This window comes from Populus alba, chromosome 16, assembly GCF_005239225.2.
Source record: "Populus alba chromosome 16, ASM523922v2, whole genome shotgun sequence".
Lineage (NCBI taxonomy): Eukaryota > Viridiplantae > Streptophyta > Magnoliopsida > Malpighiales > Salicaceae > Populus > Populus alba.
In genome coordinates, this window is record NC_133299.1 from 7,626,622 (window position 1) to 7,645,084 (window position 18,463).

General features: G+C 32.8%; 2 protein-coding genes across 7 annotated transcripts; one reads left to right on the forward strand and one right to left on the reverse strand.

Annotated features, from left to right (window-relative positions):
• The first annotated feature begins 1,633 nt into the window (after positions 1-1,633).
• LOC118062556 (heterogeneous nuclear ribonucleoprotein Q) lies at positions 1,634-6,517 on the forward strand. Of its 6 annotated transcripts, none has more exons than XM_035076369.2 (9): positions 1,636-1,815; positions 2,480-3,284; positions 3,363-3,482; positions 3,675-3,815; positions 3,912-4,085; positions 4,460-4,667; positions 4,734-4,927; positions 5,591-5,676; positions 6,175-6,517. In XM_035076369.2, exons 2-9 carry the CDS (start codon positions 2,877-2,879, stop codon positions 6,299-6,301), a joined length of 1,458 nt encoding a protein of 485 aa, XP_034932260.1. In that variant the 5' UTR covers positions 1,636-1,815; positions 2,480-2,876; the 3' UTR covers positions 6,302-6,517. The 6 variants fall into 6 exon arrangements, with proteins under 6 accessions (XP_034932279.1, XP_034932260.1, XP_034932264.1 ...); XM_035076373.2 differs by having other exon boundaries at positions 2,843-3,284; XM_073405379.1 differs by having other exon boundaries at positions 2,868-3,284.
• Positions 6,518-9,663: 3,146 nt separating this feature from the next.
• Positions 9,664-17,963, reverse strand: LOC118063007 (uncharacterized). Its single transcript, XM_035076916.2, has 3 exons — positions 16,631-17,963; positions 10,629-11,771; positions 9,664-10,101 (listed from the first exon to the last, which is right to left on the reverse strand). Exons 1-2 carry the CDS (start codon positions 17,869-17,871, stop codon positions 10,673-10,675), a joined length of 2,340 nt encoding a protein of 779 aa, XP_034932807.1. The 5' UTR covers positions 17,872-17,963; the 3' UTR covers positions 9,664-10,101; positions 10,629-10,672.
• Positions 17,964-18,463: the final 500 nt, after the last annotated feature.

An 18,463-nucleotide genomic window follows, 5' to 3' on the forward strand; every position in this document is an offset into this window, starting at 1 on the left:
TCTCAAGATTTTACTATCAAATATTTTTTTAATATGACCAACAACAAAGCATGAACCAATTACTCTAATATCATCAAAGCAAAGACATCTCCTTTGCTCATAAGAAGGAAAAACACACAGTGTATATTTATTAAAATCCATGCTAGCTTTTCAATCTTTAATTTCTAACAACTGTTAATAGTTAATAGTTATTAGTTAATTGATTGTGCTTTGCAGCTTAGATTAATTTTTTTAACATAAAAAATAATATTTTATTCATTAAAATTATTTTTTTGACATTATTTGTTTAGCCTAAATTTTAAATTAAATCAGATGAGATTTGTTTCAATGTAACCTTATTTATTTGGTAGGCTCAAGAAAAAATCAACTCAATAATAAAAAATAAAATTTAATAAAAACATCATATTAAAATATAAAAAATAAAAAAAATAAAATAAAAGGATCAAGAACTTAAAAAACCACATATTAAAGAATAAAATCGATAAATAAAAACCATTAAACAAAACAAAGTAAAAAACTTTTATTATACAATAAAAAATAATTAATTATCAATCTAATACTAAAAATTAAAATTAAATAAAAAATTATATTACTAAGTTACGACTAGATGCTGGTAACAAAATGGTTGAAAAAATATATTTGACTGGTTTACCATTCATAAAAATTATTAAATCACTTTTTTTAATTTTTTTATTAACGTGGGTGTTTGAACTAGTTTATGTGTTTCCTCAACTAATCTGACCCTTTTGAAATTAATAACTATATAAATTTTCAGTAATTATTATATTAGTAATTACAAGACTTAAACTTGAAACTAAATGAAAAAGAAATTTCTCATCCCAAGCTATTTTTAGTTGTTAGTACCAAGGGGCATTGTCAAATTTCGTTCCATTCCGTCCGGGAATGGCCGAAATCCCTTTCATACCAATGCAAAAAAACGAAACTAAAACGGAACAAATTTCATGGCTCATTTTAAATCTTTTTTGGAAATTTCCAATGGTCAAATTCCGCCGAAACCATTCCGGTTTTTTATATTTTCATGTTTCGGCCAAATTTATTTTTAAAATTATGTAACTAATTTAGATATTTTATATAATATAATTATGATGTTTTAATATATAATTAATATGATTAATTTAAAACTAATATAAAATTTAATAAATAAATGAAAGTTAAAAATATTTTAAAATTAAACTTAAAATTTATTTATATTAATATTTTTAATTTTCAGTTTTATATGTTTACTATTAAAAATTTAATTTTTTAAAAGTTAATTTAAATTCAAACTTTGAAAAAACCATTAATATTTTGGAAATTTTGATTTTAAATTTTTTTTAAAAATAAAACATGCTTTGAAAAAAAAAACAAAACACTCCGCTTTTAAACTGAAAAAAACAATTTCGTTCCAATTGAAAAAACGGGCAAACACCTACTACAAAACATGAGAAATAACCTTGGTTAGTACAGGGGCATTGTTTTTTGGCTGCTGGGTTTGGAATCATAATTAAAAAAATAAAAGCTATTATTTTAAGCATATCCTTAATTAGGCCCTTGGAATAGGTATCTTATTCGATAATGTTATCCATTATCCAATGCGGCGTTATTCTTTATTGGCCCATTAAATTAGGGCACAGCGCCTCATCCTGTTTTTTAGATTGCAAGGTCCGCGAAAATAAAGAGCTGATAGGAAAAAATAAAAAGAAATACAAGGTTTTAACATTTTTCAAGGAAAAAATCGATCATTCATAGCTTCTTCTTCTTCTTCTTCTTCTTCATTTGTAATTTCTCAGCTCAAATTTTCGTGCTGCTAATAAGGTAAATGCTCTCTCTTCTTTGATGAATTTAATGTGAGATACTTTGGTTTAATCGAAACTAATTGGTTATTGTCAAGAATTAGATTGTGGGTTTGGTTTCTCTGGTTCTGCTGGCTTTGTTTTTAGTTTCTTTATGTTATTTTGGAAGAACTTGTCTTTTCTTTCTTCCTTTCCTTTTTTCCTGCTAATATATAAAAAAAGAAGGATTTTTTGAATGTTTGATTTGAATTCATAATTATAAAAAGTGGTGAAGAATTAGCTCATAAATGGTAGGAATTGGATGACTTGAACTTAATTCTTGAAAAAAATGTTATCAATTGGCGCATGAAGGTGTTTTTCAGTAGTAGCAATGTAGCTGCAAGTCCCAAAAGATTCTCGAAGATATTAAGCTTTGGGGTTTTTTAAGAGGGGAGGACGGGGGGCTAGGTTGAAAAGGAAAAGGTTCGAATGATAATCAAGATCAGATTGTGTCTGTTGCTTGTTATTATATTGACTATTTTTATATGGGAATATATAGCTTCTTTGTTTTTGTTTCATTACTTCATGCTTCATAATAATTATGTTTTATGATGTGAATCACTTTCGTTCAATCTCTCATTACTTGTGTTTTCTTTTTCTTTTCTTTTTTTCTTTTGTTTTTTGGTTGGATGTACTGATCCGGATAGATATTTAAACTATTAAACTGGCTGTTGTTTCTTGGGCCAGTGCCAATATCTAAATTTCAAGAAATTCATCACTTCATTTTAAGTATTTTTTTCATCTGTCGAACATCATCATCATCGATCATTATCCTCTCTTTTGTCATTCCTTCTTCTCTCTTGCCTGACGCTGGAGCTATTTGCTAATTTTTCGTGATCCCTTTATTTGACTATCATTCGCATAAAACTCCTTGGATCAATATCTCATGGCACAAATTCTGTCGAGATTCTTATCCTGCAACTCCATTTGGCCTCTCATTTTGTTTCCACCTTTCCATACTTGCTTTCTTCCTGCTGTGAATGCTTCTGGCTTCTGTGCTTGCTTCACAGTTTCCTTGCAAGATTCTTTTGTTAGATACATAAGATGCCAAGATCAGGGGGGAGTGGTGCATCTGCTGATGAACCAGATATCCCTGAAAAGTCTGTTGAGCCTGAAGAGCAGGTTAACCTTGATGGTGACAATGAAGCTGAGGAGACAATGGAAGAAGAAGTTGAGTATGAAGAAGTAGAAGAGGAGGAGGAAGTGGAAGTGGAAGAGATAGAGGAAGAGGTTGAAGAGGAGGTAGAAGAGGAAGAAATTGAAGAGGCTGCTGATGAAGCAGATTCGAAAAAGGGCGCAGATGGTGAAGAGGAGATAGATGAGCAAAGAAAACATGCTGAGCTTCTTGCACTTCCTCCTCATGGATCAGAGGTGTATCTTGGTGGCATTCCTCCTAGTGCTTCTGAACGGGATTTGAAGGAATTCTGTGAATCTATAGGAGAAGTAACAGAGGTAACTGATCTTGTCTTTGCAAATGCCCTGTCTATGTTTCTTTTGTTTGGATGGACTAAATCTTGTATATGCTGATAGCAGGTAAGGATAATGAAGGGAAAAGATTCAAGTGAGTCAAAGGGTTATGCTTTTGTGTCTTTCAGAACAAAGGAATTGGCTTCTAAGGCCATTGAAGAGTTGAACAATACTGAGTTTAAGGTATCCTGCTTCTGAGTTCCTTTATAGATACGATATTAGTCATAGAAAAAACATTTCTTCATGCTGGCAATGGACTTTGTGCTCACTATTATCTTTCTCACTTTAGGCTGTATGGATGTTATTTTCATTTTTTATTTTTCTTGTATAAGGTATTTTGTATGAATGTTCTTTTAACTCCTGCTTTCTCTTCAGGGTAAAAAGGTAAAGTGTTCAACATCTCAAGCAAATCATAGACTGTTTATTGGCAATGTCCCAAGAAACTGGGGAGAAGAAAATATGAAGAACGCTGTAAAAAAGATTGGGCCTGGAGTCAATTCGGTGGAATTGTTGAAGGTTTTTGTGCTTTATTTTTTTGTGTATACATGCATAGACAACGTAGTCTGATGATGAATTGTGCAGTGATCTTTCTATTTTTTCTTGGTTGCGCAGGACCCACAGAACCCGAGCCGGAATCGGGGATTTGCATTCATTGAGTATTATAATCATGCATGTGCAGAATACTCAAGAAAAAAGATGTCAAGCCCAGAATTTAAACTTGATGATAATGCTCCTACTGTGAGCTGGGCAGATCCTAAAAATGCAGGATCTTCTGCTGCGTCTCAGGTCTGTTGCATTGTCATTTTTTGTTCTCCATTTTATGTAGTAGGGCTTTGTTCTGGCTATCAAAAAAGTTAGTTCATCTGCTTGAGATGCTTCTGCATTTGTCTTGCTGCCTTCTTGATTGATGCCAAACGCTCCTGTTTCTGGGATGTTGACTGGTAATGAGGAGCAGCATTTTCCCCCATCTCCAGATCCAACACTAGACCAACTTTTCCATCTGAATTGTTGCTCTTTTTTTTTTAACACTTTTTTATTGATTTCTTACTTCTTAGACAATTGTTTGTGTGCAACTGCAAGTCACCGTGCGGTTATATTTATCAAATCATTTATTTTTGGGAAGTTTTTGAGTCATGACTGACTTAATATGTTTGGTACAGGTCAAGGCAGTATATGTCAAGAATTTACCTGAAGATATTACTCAGGATCGTCTAAGGCAGCTGTTTGAGCATCACGGAAAAGTCACAAAAGTAGTTCTTCCACCTGCAAAACCAGGACATGAAAAGAGCAGATTTGGTTTTGTGCACTTTGCAGAGAGGTCAAGTGCCATGAAGGCATTGAAGAACACTGAGAAATATGAAATTGATGGTAACTTTTCCTCTTAAAATCTATCTGTCTTTATTTACACTTATGAATGTTCTCTATTAATGACAGGTGCCTCTTCATTCGCAGGTCAAGTTTTGGATTGTTCTCTTGCAAAACCTCATACTGATCAGAAGCCTTCTGGAGGGCCAAATTCACAGAATTCATCCTTGTACTCAAACTTTCCACCTCAACTTGGCTACGGTTTAGCTGGGGGTACATATGGTGCTTTCGGTGCAGGCTTTGGCGCTGCTGGCTTTACACAAGTAAGCTGATGTTCTATTGTGCACCACACACACACACACACACACACACACAGCACAGCACCACTTTGACACATGGAACAAGCATGTGTATGGTGGTCTGCTAGGATTTATTAAGGAACAAAATATTTGAGAAGTTTGTCAACATAGAAAGTCTGAGTTATTTCAACTTTTCATTTTATGGTTTGATGCTGAAGAGCTTGTTTCATTTTTATTCATTTCAAGACAGAAATAAAGATGGTTATGCTTACTACTGGTAGGAATTTGTCCTATTAATGTCAATTTGTATGATTTAAGATTCACAAAATTGCTTCTAGGATTTAACAGTCGGTAACTACTTTATGCAAACTATTATTGATTTTAATTCAGTATGATTATTATGATTGACAATATTTTTGAGGAACTTAGAGCCAAAGGCATACTTGAATTTACCACAATAGACATAATTAAATGACAACAATAAATGGCTTTGCATTAAGCAATGGATTATCCTCATAATAAGTAATTTTTCAATTAAAAGTTTGCAATTTAGATCTTCATTCAAGCTGTGTAATTGATAAGGATTAATCAGTTATCTTTGTTATGAGATGTCTAGTGCGAGTATTGAAATTTTCTCAAACTTTCTGATCAAGTATATTTGCTCATTGGCATGACAAAATCCTGCAGCCTGCTATCTATGGCAGGGGACCGACTCCTGCTGGCATGGCAATGATGCCTATGCTTTTGCCTGACGGAAGGATTGGATATGTCCTGTAAGTACATTTTTAATTTATTTACCATCAGTTGCACACCCAACAGCAACCAGATATATAAATTAAAAGTCAGTCTTCTGTGTTTTGCTATTCCATACCATGACTTGTGCACGCTCTTTCTAGTGGTTGGCTGATTGTTTGTCATCATCCTTTCATTTACTTGTTTGCCCAACAACCTCCCTTCATTGCTTCAAAATTCTTGCTGCACCTGGAATTTTGGGTATTACCTCTCTGTATTTTCATGTTGCATTAGTGATTACCTTTAAATTTATTCTAAAATGTGTGCCAAACTGCGAATTGAGCACCACTACCATCTGACTATATCATACCCGGAGCACAATGTACATGATGGTTGAGCTTACTATGTTGTGAAAAGATGTTCTATATGCTGGACTTACCAGACCAGTGATTTTAATCCATGAAAATCCTGAATTTGATTAGCTGCAGAATGATGACCTGTTAACCAAAATTTAAGATGCTTTTATTATTTTTCCACAGCCAACAGCCTGGAATGCAAGCACACAGCTCTCCGCAGCCACAGGGTGGCAGGGGTCGTGGTGCTGGCAGCTCGAGTGGTGGCAGACGTGGTAATGACCGTGGACGCAGCCGATACAACCCATACTGATTTGGTAGTGAAAATGCAAAGGGGGAGAGTTAAATGTTGCTGTTCGACATTTGATTAATTGGATGAACAGAAAAACTGACGTGCAAACACGCTACGGCTTTTGCCTTGTTTTTTTCAGACTGAACTCACAGGGCAGTCTGAGTAGTTTAATGAATTCTCAAAACTAATAGATTACATGTGTAAAGCGACTGAAGACAGCTTGTACTTTTTTTTCAATTTTTTTTTTTTTTGCAGCCAATTTTTTTAAAGCAAAAAAAAATATTAACCAAAACCAAGGGGTTGTTTTGACTTATTCGTGACAGCATAATAGATGACTAAATTACCATTGAATTTAAATCTCCTTTAACTAGCATCTAAAGATTTTTTTTTTAATCCTTTTTTTATATATAAGAAGGTTAGGTTAGGGTAAATTTAATATTTTACACGTAAAATATTGTTTAAAATTGAAAAGTTGTTGGCATTTATTTATCATTTAGAAGCATGCAGATACACTCATGCTCTTCAAGTAACGTGCATAACATTGTTCGATATCAAAACACAAGCATCCACAGTAGTTTTTGAATTGTTTTGGCTCTTTATAACTATGCGATGCATGCTTGCTTACGGTTAATGAACCTCTGATTTAGCATCAATGATTTTTTTTTCTCTCTTTAATTTTTGTGCTAGATTTTATAAAATTTTTAAAGAAATTCTTCAATTTATTTTTTTGTTTGATTTAATTCCTTATTCTTTTTATTATTATTTATTTTATTTGAAATAATTCATAAAAGTATTTTTTTTTATTTCATTACTCGTCAATTTTTTTTATTTGCTAGATTTGATTCCTATTATTTTGATTGCTATTTGTTTTGTTTTTAATCATTTTTTAATTAATATTTATTTTTTAAATGCATCCCTCAACAGTTTATTTCATTTATTTTTTATGTAAAGTTTTATCTTTATTCTTTTAATTACTATTTTTTTTTTAAAAAATTCTTTTTCATTGAAACTTTCTTTTTCAATTTCATCAATCAACATTTTGTTAATTAGAATTTTTTTAATCGAGATTAGCTTTATAATTTTTTTTGTGTTTTTCTTGTATATAGTGTAATTCTGACCTCAAAATTGGTCACAAGATTAAAAATTTAGCATAGATTGACTTTTTTTTTTTTACAATTGATTTTGTTTTTCATTTTTATTATTCAATATTGGGTTTGTTGGGGCTTAGGCTTGACTTTTTTTTTTCCTTTTCTTCTCTTAGTGTTATCTCATATTCATGTGCCAAGTCACGAGTTTAGCAGATTACTCAGGTTGACCAGTGCTAATTTTTTTTGTTTGGTTTATTTATTATTGTTGTCATTTTTTTTTTTAATCTTGAGCATCCTTTTTTTTTTTTTTTGCATTGAAAAAGCTTGATCTGGCCCATGATAGTGCGAACCACCAATCTAGTTAACAAAACACTAAAAAAGGTGGTGCTTTTAGTGTGCACTTCCTCACAAAAACATTATTTATTTCAATAGTATTTTGTTTTTTTTTTTTTAAATAAAATCTATTTATGTTTTTTTTTCAATTTCAATATCATTTTTTCAACATTTTATTTGTTGGATATTTGACATCATAATTTTGTTTTGATTTAATTTTTATGAGGTTGTCACAACCAAAAAACATGGGTTATGGATTTGACAAGTTAACAATATTGACTTGATTTTTCCTTTCTTTTAATTGACCTTTTTTTTAATTCACTAGTCAAGAATTTTATTAATTAAAAATTAGACTTTATGATTTGTTTTGATTTATTTTCTATGAGGTTATACCAATCTCAAAAACCCAAGTGATTTGATATAATTTGCTTCATAATTTATTTTGATTTTTTTTATTAGATTATTTCGGTCTTATTTTTTTTTAGACTTCCACATTGCAATTCTTTTTTCATCCCTAAACTCTTTTTATTATTATTATTATTATCACTCTTATTAGGAAAGGGTAAGATTACAATACATGGGATCAAAGTAAAGAAAGAGGAAATGTGCGGTGAAATGTTCATTGTAGTCCTCACTTTTATGAATTATAAATATTAGGTACTTCCAATTTGTAAAATTTTTAAAAAGTCAATTTTTATCCAACACTTTTTTTTTTTTTTTTCAATCTATGCTTTGAGAGAGAAAAAAGAAAGTTATTTGATTTGATGGTCTAGAGAAAAATCACCTGACTGATTATTTTCACCAATATAGTTGATCTTGGTGTCAAAATGTTCTTTTGATGTGAGGAATTCCAGTTAGGTGTTTTTTCACCTTTAAATTACCTAAAAATATATATATTTGAACTGGGGAAGATTTTTGGTTTTAAGTTGTCTAGGTTTTTTTTTTTATGGTTTCATAAGGTCATGAATGATTTTATCAATATATCTGGAGTTTTTTCTAGATGTTTTGGGTAAAAAATAGATTACAAATTGAATTTTTAGGATAAAAATACAAAGAGCCTAAAATTTTGATAACTCTTGATTACTAGAAACTAGGTTAGTAGTCAATTGTGTTGTTTATAATTAAAAAAAAAATTAGATTAAATGTCAAAGATGACACATCATCCACTCTTTGTTGATAGCAAAAAAAGGTTTAGCTTGCAGGCTAGATCTCTTTTGTGGGGGTATAACATGGGAAGTAATAATTTTTTATGAGTTAAGCATGTGAGAAGATCCACATACCTGACTTGTTTATTTTTCTTAATTTAATATATTTTAACCCTTAAAATTAAAAAGAATACATTATTTCATCATTTGTTTGGTTATAAAAGATGTCTTTTATTTGAATTGAATAAAAAACCCTTTTTGTGTTATCAATTTTTTTTTTTTAAAAAAATTAAGGCTATTCTTTCCCGGTCCCACGACCAACCCCTAATTTTATTTTATTTTGAAAAAAAATATTGTTTGATATATAAAAATAGTCTCATGCACCTTATTGGTGTATAGTTTTAAAAAAAAAAAAAAAATATTTATTAAATCTAATGAAATATAACGTGAGTTTAATATGTTATTTGTGCTTAACTCATGTCTTTTTTAAAATTAATTATAAAAAAAATTTATTTTCAATTTCACCCCTTTTTTTTTTTTATGTTTTACTTTTTCATTTACTATATATAAAAAAATAGAGCCTGCATATGTTTTTTTTTCTTGTTGGAAAAAAAGATAAATATGACCAGCTGCAAATCACAGGTCACAGGGTCATATGGCTAGCATATTACCAACTGTTGCGTTAATGTAACAGGCTAGGGCGCTATAACTCTAATATACTGGTTATCGTTTGATAACTAAAACTACAATCATACGATCACATTCTTGTTTCCAGGGTTTATTCAAATTGGAACACTTCAGATTCGAGAACAAGGAATTTCCAGAGAAACAAATTAGGCCGACTAACACCACATTCTCATATTGATTCCACCAATCAATATCTTTCAAGCTACCAAACTTCCAACTTCGTTAAACTAGTAAATAATATTAGGAATACAACAGTACAAAAAATAGCTAACATATTTATTTGAAATATATTTGGAACACAGATTATAGGTCTAAGAATGCACAGATGATCATACACAGGGGCCCTTCCAATGGATCTTAAATTTGAGATCCTAAAAGGGCAGAATATCTGTGTGGAGTAGATTTCGGTATTCCTCAAGGCTACTCACTCCCCTGTATTTGAAGACTTTCTAATATATGTTTCAACCGCGCTGCATGTGTGTGTTACTGCATCATAAAGCTTTTCAGACTTCAATGCACAGCTTCATCTCAATGCGAGTTAGTAAACACTCTAAATATGCTCCACGATCTGCGGCAAACGCAGTGATAAAGAACAACATTTAACTAAATATTAAACAATGTAGATCAAGTACTAAGGGACACAAATACAAAGACGACAACCATCCAAAGCCTTCATTTGAAAGACATTTTCAGACAGATCCTTGTGTCAAACGTAAGAGTAAATATAGAGGCCCAGATTTAATCATAACTCTAAGTTTGACATTTCTAAGCTTTTAGTGTCACTGATAAACAGCAGTCACTCTTTCCTGTATTGGTGAATCTCACTTATAAGTTTCCCTTGGTTATATTGTTAGCAAATATTTGTTGCTCAAACTGTTCTTGTATTTCAATCTTCATAAATCAGTACATCTTTTAGCTTTACATCAGACAAGTATTTTAAACATAAGCATTGAATTTATTTAAGTCCTTTCAAGGATAATCACATTTCCATGAGCTACAACAGATACAAGGAGCATCAGCGGCATTCAATTATGTGCAAGAAAGAAAATATAATTTCATGTAAGAAATGGTTTAACTTTAGTTTTAGCAGCATACCTGCATAACTCGAATATACATAACAAGCATCGCTTGTATTCTGTTCAAATGAAGGATGAGAGGTCCTCAGGTGGTTCAATCCAGATATTCTCAAAAGGATCTTGCTCTCCCCAGTCATGACACTGCTTACGAGGATAGTATCTACAATCATCAAGAGAATAAGATATGCAGCGTTTCCCAAAGAAACGAACTTTAGAGAAGTAGACGCTGTTTCTCATCATGCCAGGGAGGTCACTTCTTGAATGCGATGACAAGAAACTGGCAAAAAGTGTCATACCATCAAGGGTTTTCATCTCTCGCCAGAACATCTTTGACTGATCCAACTTAAATATTATGGGATTTTCACTACAGCATGTATAAATAACTAGAATGTCTCCATTATGCTCAGACATAAACTTTCCCTTCCACCAATTTTTTGCAAAAAAATTCTCAGGGCATTTAGGGGGTGGCACAGCAAGAACATTCCAAGTATGCTCCAGTGGGTCAAACACACCAAGCCAACCAGTGAGACTTAGACAGTAGAAGAGTCCATTGCAGAAAACGATCTTGTTCCAAATACTACTCACAAAAGGCAAGCGATTTTGATAATTAACAGTAACCCACTCAGTTGCCCCAGGATGACAAGTACTGATTGCAACAATTGTGGGACTGATGTGCCTAACTGTAAAAACTACACAGGTGTTAGATGTTGGGGCACAAGAGAAGGCAACTATCTGATATGTCAATTCAAATCTTGGCAGTTTGACAACTTCCCGTGAGAAAGGATTAAAGAAAAACACACGGTTTGTTCTGGGTCTGTATAGCAACAGCCAACCATCTTTGGTGTAGCAAACTCTTGACCCATACAACTCTGGCAACTCAAGAGAATAGGTCTTGCGCTGAGCTGGATCGTAGAACTCATACATGTTACCAAATTTTGGAAAATACATAAGCCAGGGTGAATGGTTTACCACTCTAACAGAAATGGCAGCAGTGTTCCATCTCTTGCAAGCAATGGAGGAACGGATATTATCCTCTAGCGACAAGCGACAGAATATCAGTTCCAGAAGTTCTATGGGAAGATCAGACCAAGTTTGCATTTCCAACATTGCTTTCTTATTCATTGTTTTTCTTCTTTTACCATCCACCACCCTTGCAGATAACCTAGGTCATGGAAAGCACATATATGGGAATAAAATGCAAAGCCAACTATAAATTATTCAAAAGAAGTTGTAACTCCAATAAAAGTTCAATTTTTTTTATTTATTTATTTTGACTGGCATGAGATAGATTTCTAATTTGCAATTTATAAATAAAAGGCTGACGAAGTAAAAGACTATAAAATAAAATAGCTCATTTGCAGTTTCAGTTTCAGGGAGAGTAGTGATTGATTTGGACCTTAAATGAAAAGTGGAATTTCTCAAATCAAGAACAGTATGGAGACAGCATTACAAGCAATCATAAAATACCACTGCCATTATAAAGGAATTGATTGCAGCAAAAGGGCACAAATTACATAATCATGGTAACTGCGTATCACCTACAAGATCAATATGGCAATTGGTTTACAGAAAATCATGATCACGATGATTGCGAAATATCACTCTATGCTACAAAATTATTAAAAATTACACAATCTCCAAAGATGAATTCAAACAATAATTCATTTTTTATCCAGAAATCAATCACATAAATCAGTAGCTCATAGCACCCCCAATAAAAGAATCAGCACTGATAAAAATCACAATATCATGACACACAATATGGCAATTCTAGGAAACCCATCTAGGATCAATGTTCAAATTTGAGAGTAGTATTCAAATTTCCAAACCACATCACCCAAAAGTGAAATCACTCTAAACCCAAAGCATCATAACTAAATCACACCCACATCACACTGAAATGAAAATACTCAACTTTAATTCAATTTCCCACAATTCAATAAAAAAGACTACTAAACAGAGTCTAAAACAACCAATTTGCATCAGCACACAACCCCTTCATATTAAAAAATCTAAAACCCTAAAAAGATGTAATAACAAACCCTAATACTAAAGCAATTAAATCACAAATTATGCTAAACAAATGGTAAAGTAACAAACTTCATAGTGTTTTCAGTTAATAGAAACAAAACCCAACTTACAATTTCACTTTCCTTCTCTTTCTACCACCCATTTCTTCTCTTTTAGTACTGAATGAGGCAACTCAGTTTTTAGAGAGAGAGAGAGGAAAATGTAGAAACAAAAGAAACCATGTAATGCTTACCATATTGATTCCCATGTTTGCCTACGTACACCCAAGTGAATCATGGTGACTACACGTGTACACAATAATTTTGTGATATCTGAAATATCCACTGTCTAGGGATAACCATTCTCCAATGAGATTTTGCAACGTAAGCGAAAATGCCAGATGGGCATTACATGGCAAGTCATGACTCAAGACAAAGAAAGAGAGAAATTCATCAGAAAAGAGTTCAACTGTAGCTGTTAACTATGTTATGTTTGCACACATTGTGGAATTTTTAACTTTGATGGGGCACCATTTGTAAGGAGCAAGGTGGTAAATGGTTGAAGCATTCTTGTATGTAACGTTAGGGACTATTTTTTTTTAAAAAAAAAAATATTTTAAAATATATTAAAATAATATTTTTTGATATAGTACATTAAAATAATTTAAAATTATATAAAAAATGATTTTAAATAAAAATATTTAATTTTTTTATAAAATGACATGAGGTTTTATAAACCCAAATTCCAAGATTGTTCATTCAATATTATAAAAACGTTCATTGTATGAATTTAACCATTTTAAGTACATCATTATAGTTTCAATGTGTTTGTAAGAAGAATTGGACCCAACAAAGCATTTCTATTTCTTTCTTTATGTTATGATAACATTATTAAATTGTAGTTTAGATAATTTGATAAATCTAATAACCCTTTTTGTAATTAAATATCAATTTAATTGTATAAAAAATCAACACTTAATCAACTATATCAAATTTCATAGATTTTTAAGTTTAGCTACTTTTTGGTTTTACTAGAGTATTTAGGTATAGAATGAATAATTCTATTATTTTACAACACAAAAAAAAAAAAAATCATAGGTAAGGTGTTTGGTTTATGGGTTTTGTAAAGCAAAGCCTTATCATCTAAGAAGTAGAACATACTGAACCTTCTCATACTCATATAGGAGTTTGATTTTAAAGAAACAAATTGTGTTCATAAACCTATTGATTGATGTCTTTTCCATAAAAAGTAGGGAGGTTTTTTTTTAGCTTACAAAAATGATATAGGCTCATAGATTGAGTGCACATATGAGTAGTAAATATCTTACATTAAAAAGGAATGGGATAGTACGGTACTTTTATATATATATATATATATATATAACTTATTATTTAGATTTTTGAGTCATTATATATAAGCCTTTTTATGTGCAAATCCATTATAAACAAAGGTCCATGCATTTCATAAACACAAGAAGCTCTCTAACAAACCTGGTATATATAAAAAAATGATGGTTTAGCTAGATGAGTGATTTTGGTTAGGATCCCATGTCTTTGTTTGCTTCACCTATGGTTAAGAAAAATAGATAAATTCCAAGTTTCAGATATCACACTTTAATTGTTATATACTTTTGCTGAAAGAAGTTGTGTTTAAATGGAGTTGACTCATATATATATGAAGGAAAGATTTGTTGAGTGCACGTATGAATGGTAAATATCCCATATTAAAAATAAATAAAAAACATAGGTGCTTATATATAAGATAAATATATAACCTATTAGTCTAAACTTTTAGGTTGAAGATGATGTTTATCATTATATGAATGCCTTTATGCTCACAAACTTAAAATGAATGTGTAGCCTTGCATCTCTTCATAAAGAAGAAGCTCCTAAAACCTATAATATCTAAAATCAGGGTTAGCTAGGTAAGTGTTTTGTTGCTTGCTAAGTAAACGTTATAGTGTATAGTGTGCTAGTATATCTATAGTTAGGTGAAAACTTGCTATTGGAGATATCCTTGGAAGGTCGATGATTGCCCTGTAACAAGTTAAGAATATTCGTCCTATTTTTTATGATTTTGCCAGTTTCTCACATTCTATTTTCAATTTCCCCTATAAACCTATCAAATTTATCAATGTTTTCTTACATGAAAAACTTGAAGGATTTCTCAAGCTTAAGGATGTCTTGTATTTTAACATTTTTCACCATTAGAAAGGATCTTGAGCTCTAATACCAATGATGATGCGTAAGTTGGGATAGAACCAATTATTAGCAAAGGATTCAAGAATCATGTTGTAGAAAAATAAAAGGGAATAGAAAGAGAATAATATTTTTTCCCCGGGCCAACTCCATCTCGACTAATCCCACGGGTCCTGACTAACAGAGTTTGAAAACTTTTTACCACTAAGCCACCACCTCCATAATTATGTTGCTTGGTGGGTGTCCTATACACCATGCTGAGATAGAGTATCCATGGGGTTCAAATATTATAGTAAATCTATATACAAATTTATCAAATACTCTTGCATCAGCCTGTAATTTTCAATCATGTATCCAGAGACCTGGTGCTTTGTTCTTAAGGCTGTTCTGACAATGTCTCTGGTGGTAAAGAGAAGAAAGATGGTAATTCGTGTTTAAATTTTATAGTAAATCTTGTAATGCACAACAGCTTCATGTTAAACCTCCATTAAATGATAATGTTTTCTAAGTTTATATGGAAACGTTCCATCTTTTGATGAAGTCCATGCTTTCAACTGGACATAAAATTCCATCCTAAGTAGGATTTTATTCTTAATTACTGGGAGTGCAATTTTATTCTCCTTCTACGGTGATCATTCAGATAATATTTAAAAGAATTGCTTCCAATTTTAAGTAAAATTGATTAGCTAATCTTCACTTCAACCTTTTAGCCCCCTCTTTACGTAAGTGGCATGTATCCTCTCATGTGTTAACGTAACAACGATTTTCACACTGTTGAATCTTTCAGTTTTCTTTTTCTTCCAAAAAAGTTGCTAAGCATGAGGATGATAGTGCCCTTAAGTTACTACTGCTATGCATTTAGGATTAATATTTCCATGTGTGCCTGGATGCGACGCTCAATGAGCAGGGAAAGGTTGCCGGTATATATCAATCACCACCGTGATCAATTTTTCATCAAGTCATATCTAAAACAAGAGAGATTATTGAACAGCACACAGGGAACATAAAACCCAAAACAGAACCTCATTTATAATCTTGAGTTTTATTTATGCATAATAGATGGAGAATATTTACATCTCTCTATTCTGCTTCAGTAATTCTTCAACACTCTTTTTTTTTTTTCTGCAGAACAGATGTATTAATTTTTTATCTGCACAATTAATCTTCTTGTGAATACAGTGACTCAGTTGGCAAATTTCTCACAATAATCAAGGAAGTGGAAGCAAAAGATTAATTTGTAAGATGATCGCGGGAGAAAATCCCCCAGAAACTAGAGTTCTAGGAGCAGCTCCAAATAACCAACCATTTTCTTTCTTGTAGCCTCCAGACTTCACCAATATTCAGTACCTCACTGGCGAGCCACTGAATCACTTACACGAGCTTTTACACTGATGGCATTTGGTTTTCATGTCTAATTGCTTAGGCACAGAAGTTATCCTCATCGCAACATCTAGAACCAACTGAATTGCAAAGTTAATGGAGCTCAAAAGCAAATTTGCATCAGAAACACTTGTTTAACAAATTAAGGTTTAGTGCTTATATGTGCAAGGAATTTCTAAAGAATCCGTGAAATATATAATACATTAGCAAATTAAGCAGCTAATGTCCAGAAACACAAGCAGTCAATCTGACAAGAGGCCTAAAACCCACTTTAGTACCTCCACTATTTCAATATCGAAACATCATGAAGTAAATCTATGTTAATTCCTGACGAGGAACAGTCACAAGAATTAACCAAGCCTGGTCAAAATCTCACAATCTCAAGATCAATTCAAAAGGTTAGATAAAATTCTACACACACCTCATTGTCAATCAGCAACAGATGGGGCATTGCATCAGCCCATTCTCATTGCACTCACCACATCTAACCATCTTCTTCAGCTCCTCGTGCAAAACCTTGCAGCTCCCATTACACTCCACACACATCACAAACCTAACCCCAGCACACCCTTCACATCCTCCGGCGAGCCCCTTCGGGATTCCATCAAACAGAATCTCCAACTTTCCCTCCTCCTCCAACTTTACCACTTGGTCAGCACCGCCAATCAACCTCCCTTTAACAAACACAAGTGGAACTTTGACTTCATTCGTACCCGTTAGCCCTCTTAACTCTTCCTTAAAGCCCGAATCCATGGAAACATCTCTTTCAACAACATGAATATGATGTGACTCAATAATAGATCTTACGGTGTTGCAATCTTCAAATGTTTTTCTAATTCCTCTCAATGTAGTAGTGTAAATCACGACCTTATTTTCGCCTCCAGGCGGGTGTTTTTGTTCGAAAGACTGGAGGATAGATTCCAAATCTCGCAAATTCTTTGCTTTTGTGGTTCTTGAACTTGGTAAAATTATCCTCTCGATTTCTTCTTCTTCTTCTTCTTCGGACAAGTCTTTCTTATATAATGCAACAAGTTCTGGATCGAACAGAGGAATAAAACTACTCTTCCTCCTCGGAGAGAATCCAGATTCTCTTCTAAAATTCTCTGTTTTAGCCCCAACTGGAGACGCTTTCACAGGATAACTCAATCTCAACACTGCCTTGCACGAATTCCCTGATGAATTGTTGGCCTTTAAAACCGGTCTAGGGCTAAAATCTGATGATCTCTTCACCTTATTTTCTTTGCCACCATAACTTTTCGCCTTTCTTGGAGACCCAATTTGATTCAAGAATTTGAGTGGACTCCTAAGGTCCAAATCAGCAAACCCACGAAGCAAAACCCTCGAATTTGGACTTCTCTTGGTTTGACTTGAAACGGGTACTCCTTCTTCAAGATCTCCCATTAGCTCCCAAGTGTTAACAACCTCTGGATCTTCTTTTGTTGGCGATATTGGTTGCAATCTCTTACTCTCTTCCACAATTTCTTTGATGGGCTCTTGTTTTTGTTCTTGTTGTAGTGGTGGTTGTTGTTGATGTTGATTGTTGCAGTCAAGTTTGAGAGCACCATAAGTTGAAGAAGTGAGAGAGACCACGTGGTCAACACAGTGGCCGCCATTGTTGAATATGATTTGTTGATGGAGTTCTTTCTTGAAGAGTTTTGAAGAAACGCATCCCATTGTTTCTTATCTTGTGGGGTTTGCTCTCCTTTTTTTACTTTTCGTCTGGTGGTTTCTTCGATCTCTTTGCAGTTTTGAAAGAGATAACTGCACGTAAGTAAGTGGGGGAGTGTTTTTTGTTTTCCTTTTCTTTTCCGAAGAACTTAACCGCTACCCTGTGTCTTGTCTGCAACGGACCCAACGGTCGAAATTTTCGAATGTCTAATTGTTTTGTTAGAAAGCCCTCGTTAGTTTCAGTTATTTCTCTTAGTGTTGCCTACTTTTTCCTGTATCTCCTTTTTGGCCCAATTCTTGTAGTATCCTTTCAATTTGAACCCTTAGAAAGTTGCCTATTAATCACATCATTACAACCATGAAACCTGGTCTCTGCAGGAGAAACAAGCAATTTAGAACCCATCAATCATGTGTGCTTGTGGCACGCGTAATAAACAAATTGTACAGCAACGAGTCACTAATTCATGATAAACCATAGTTAAATATTCAAAATATTCAAGTAAGTTAAGGTTATAAAGAAACATCGGCAATTTATTTTAGCCTAAAAACTCAGTTAAATGTCTGCAGTTCGTCCCGAGGAGGAGGGAGCTGTGTATAT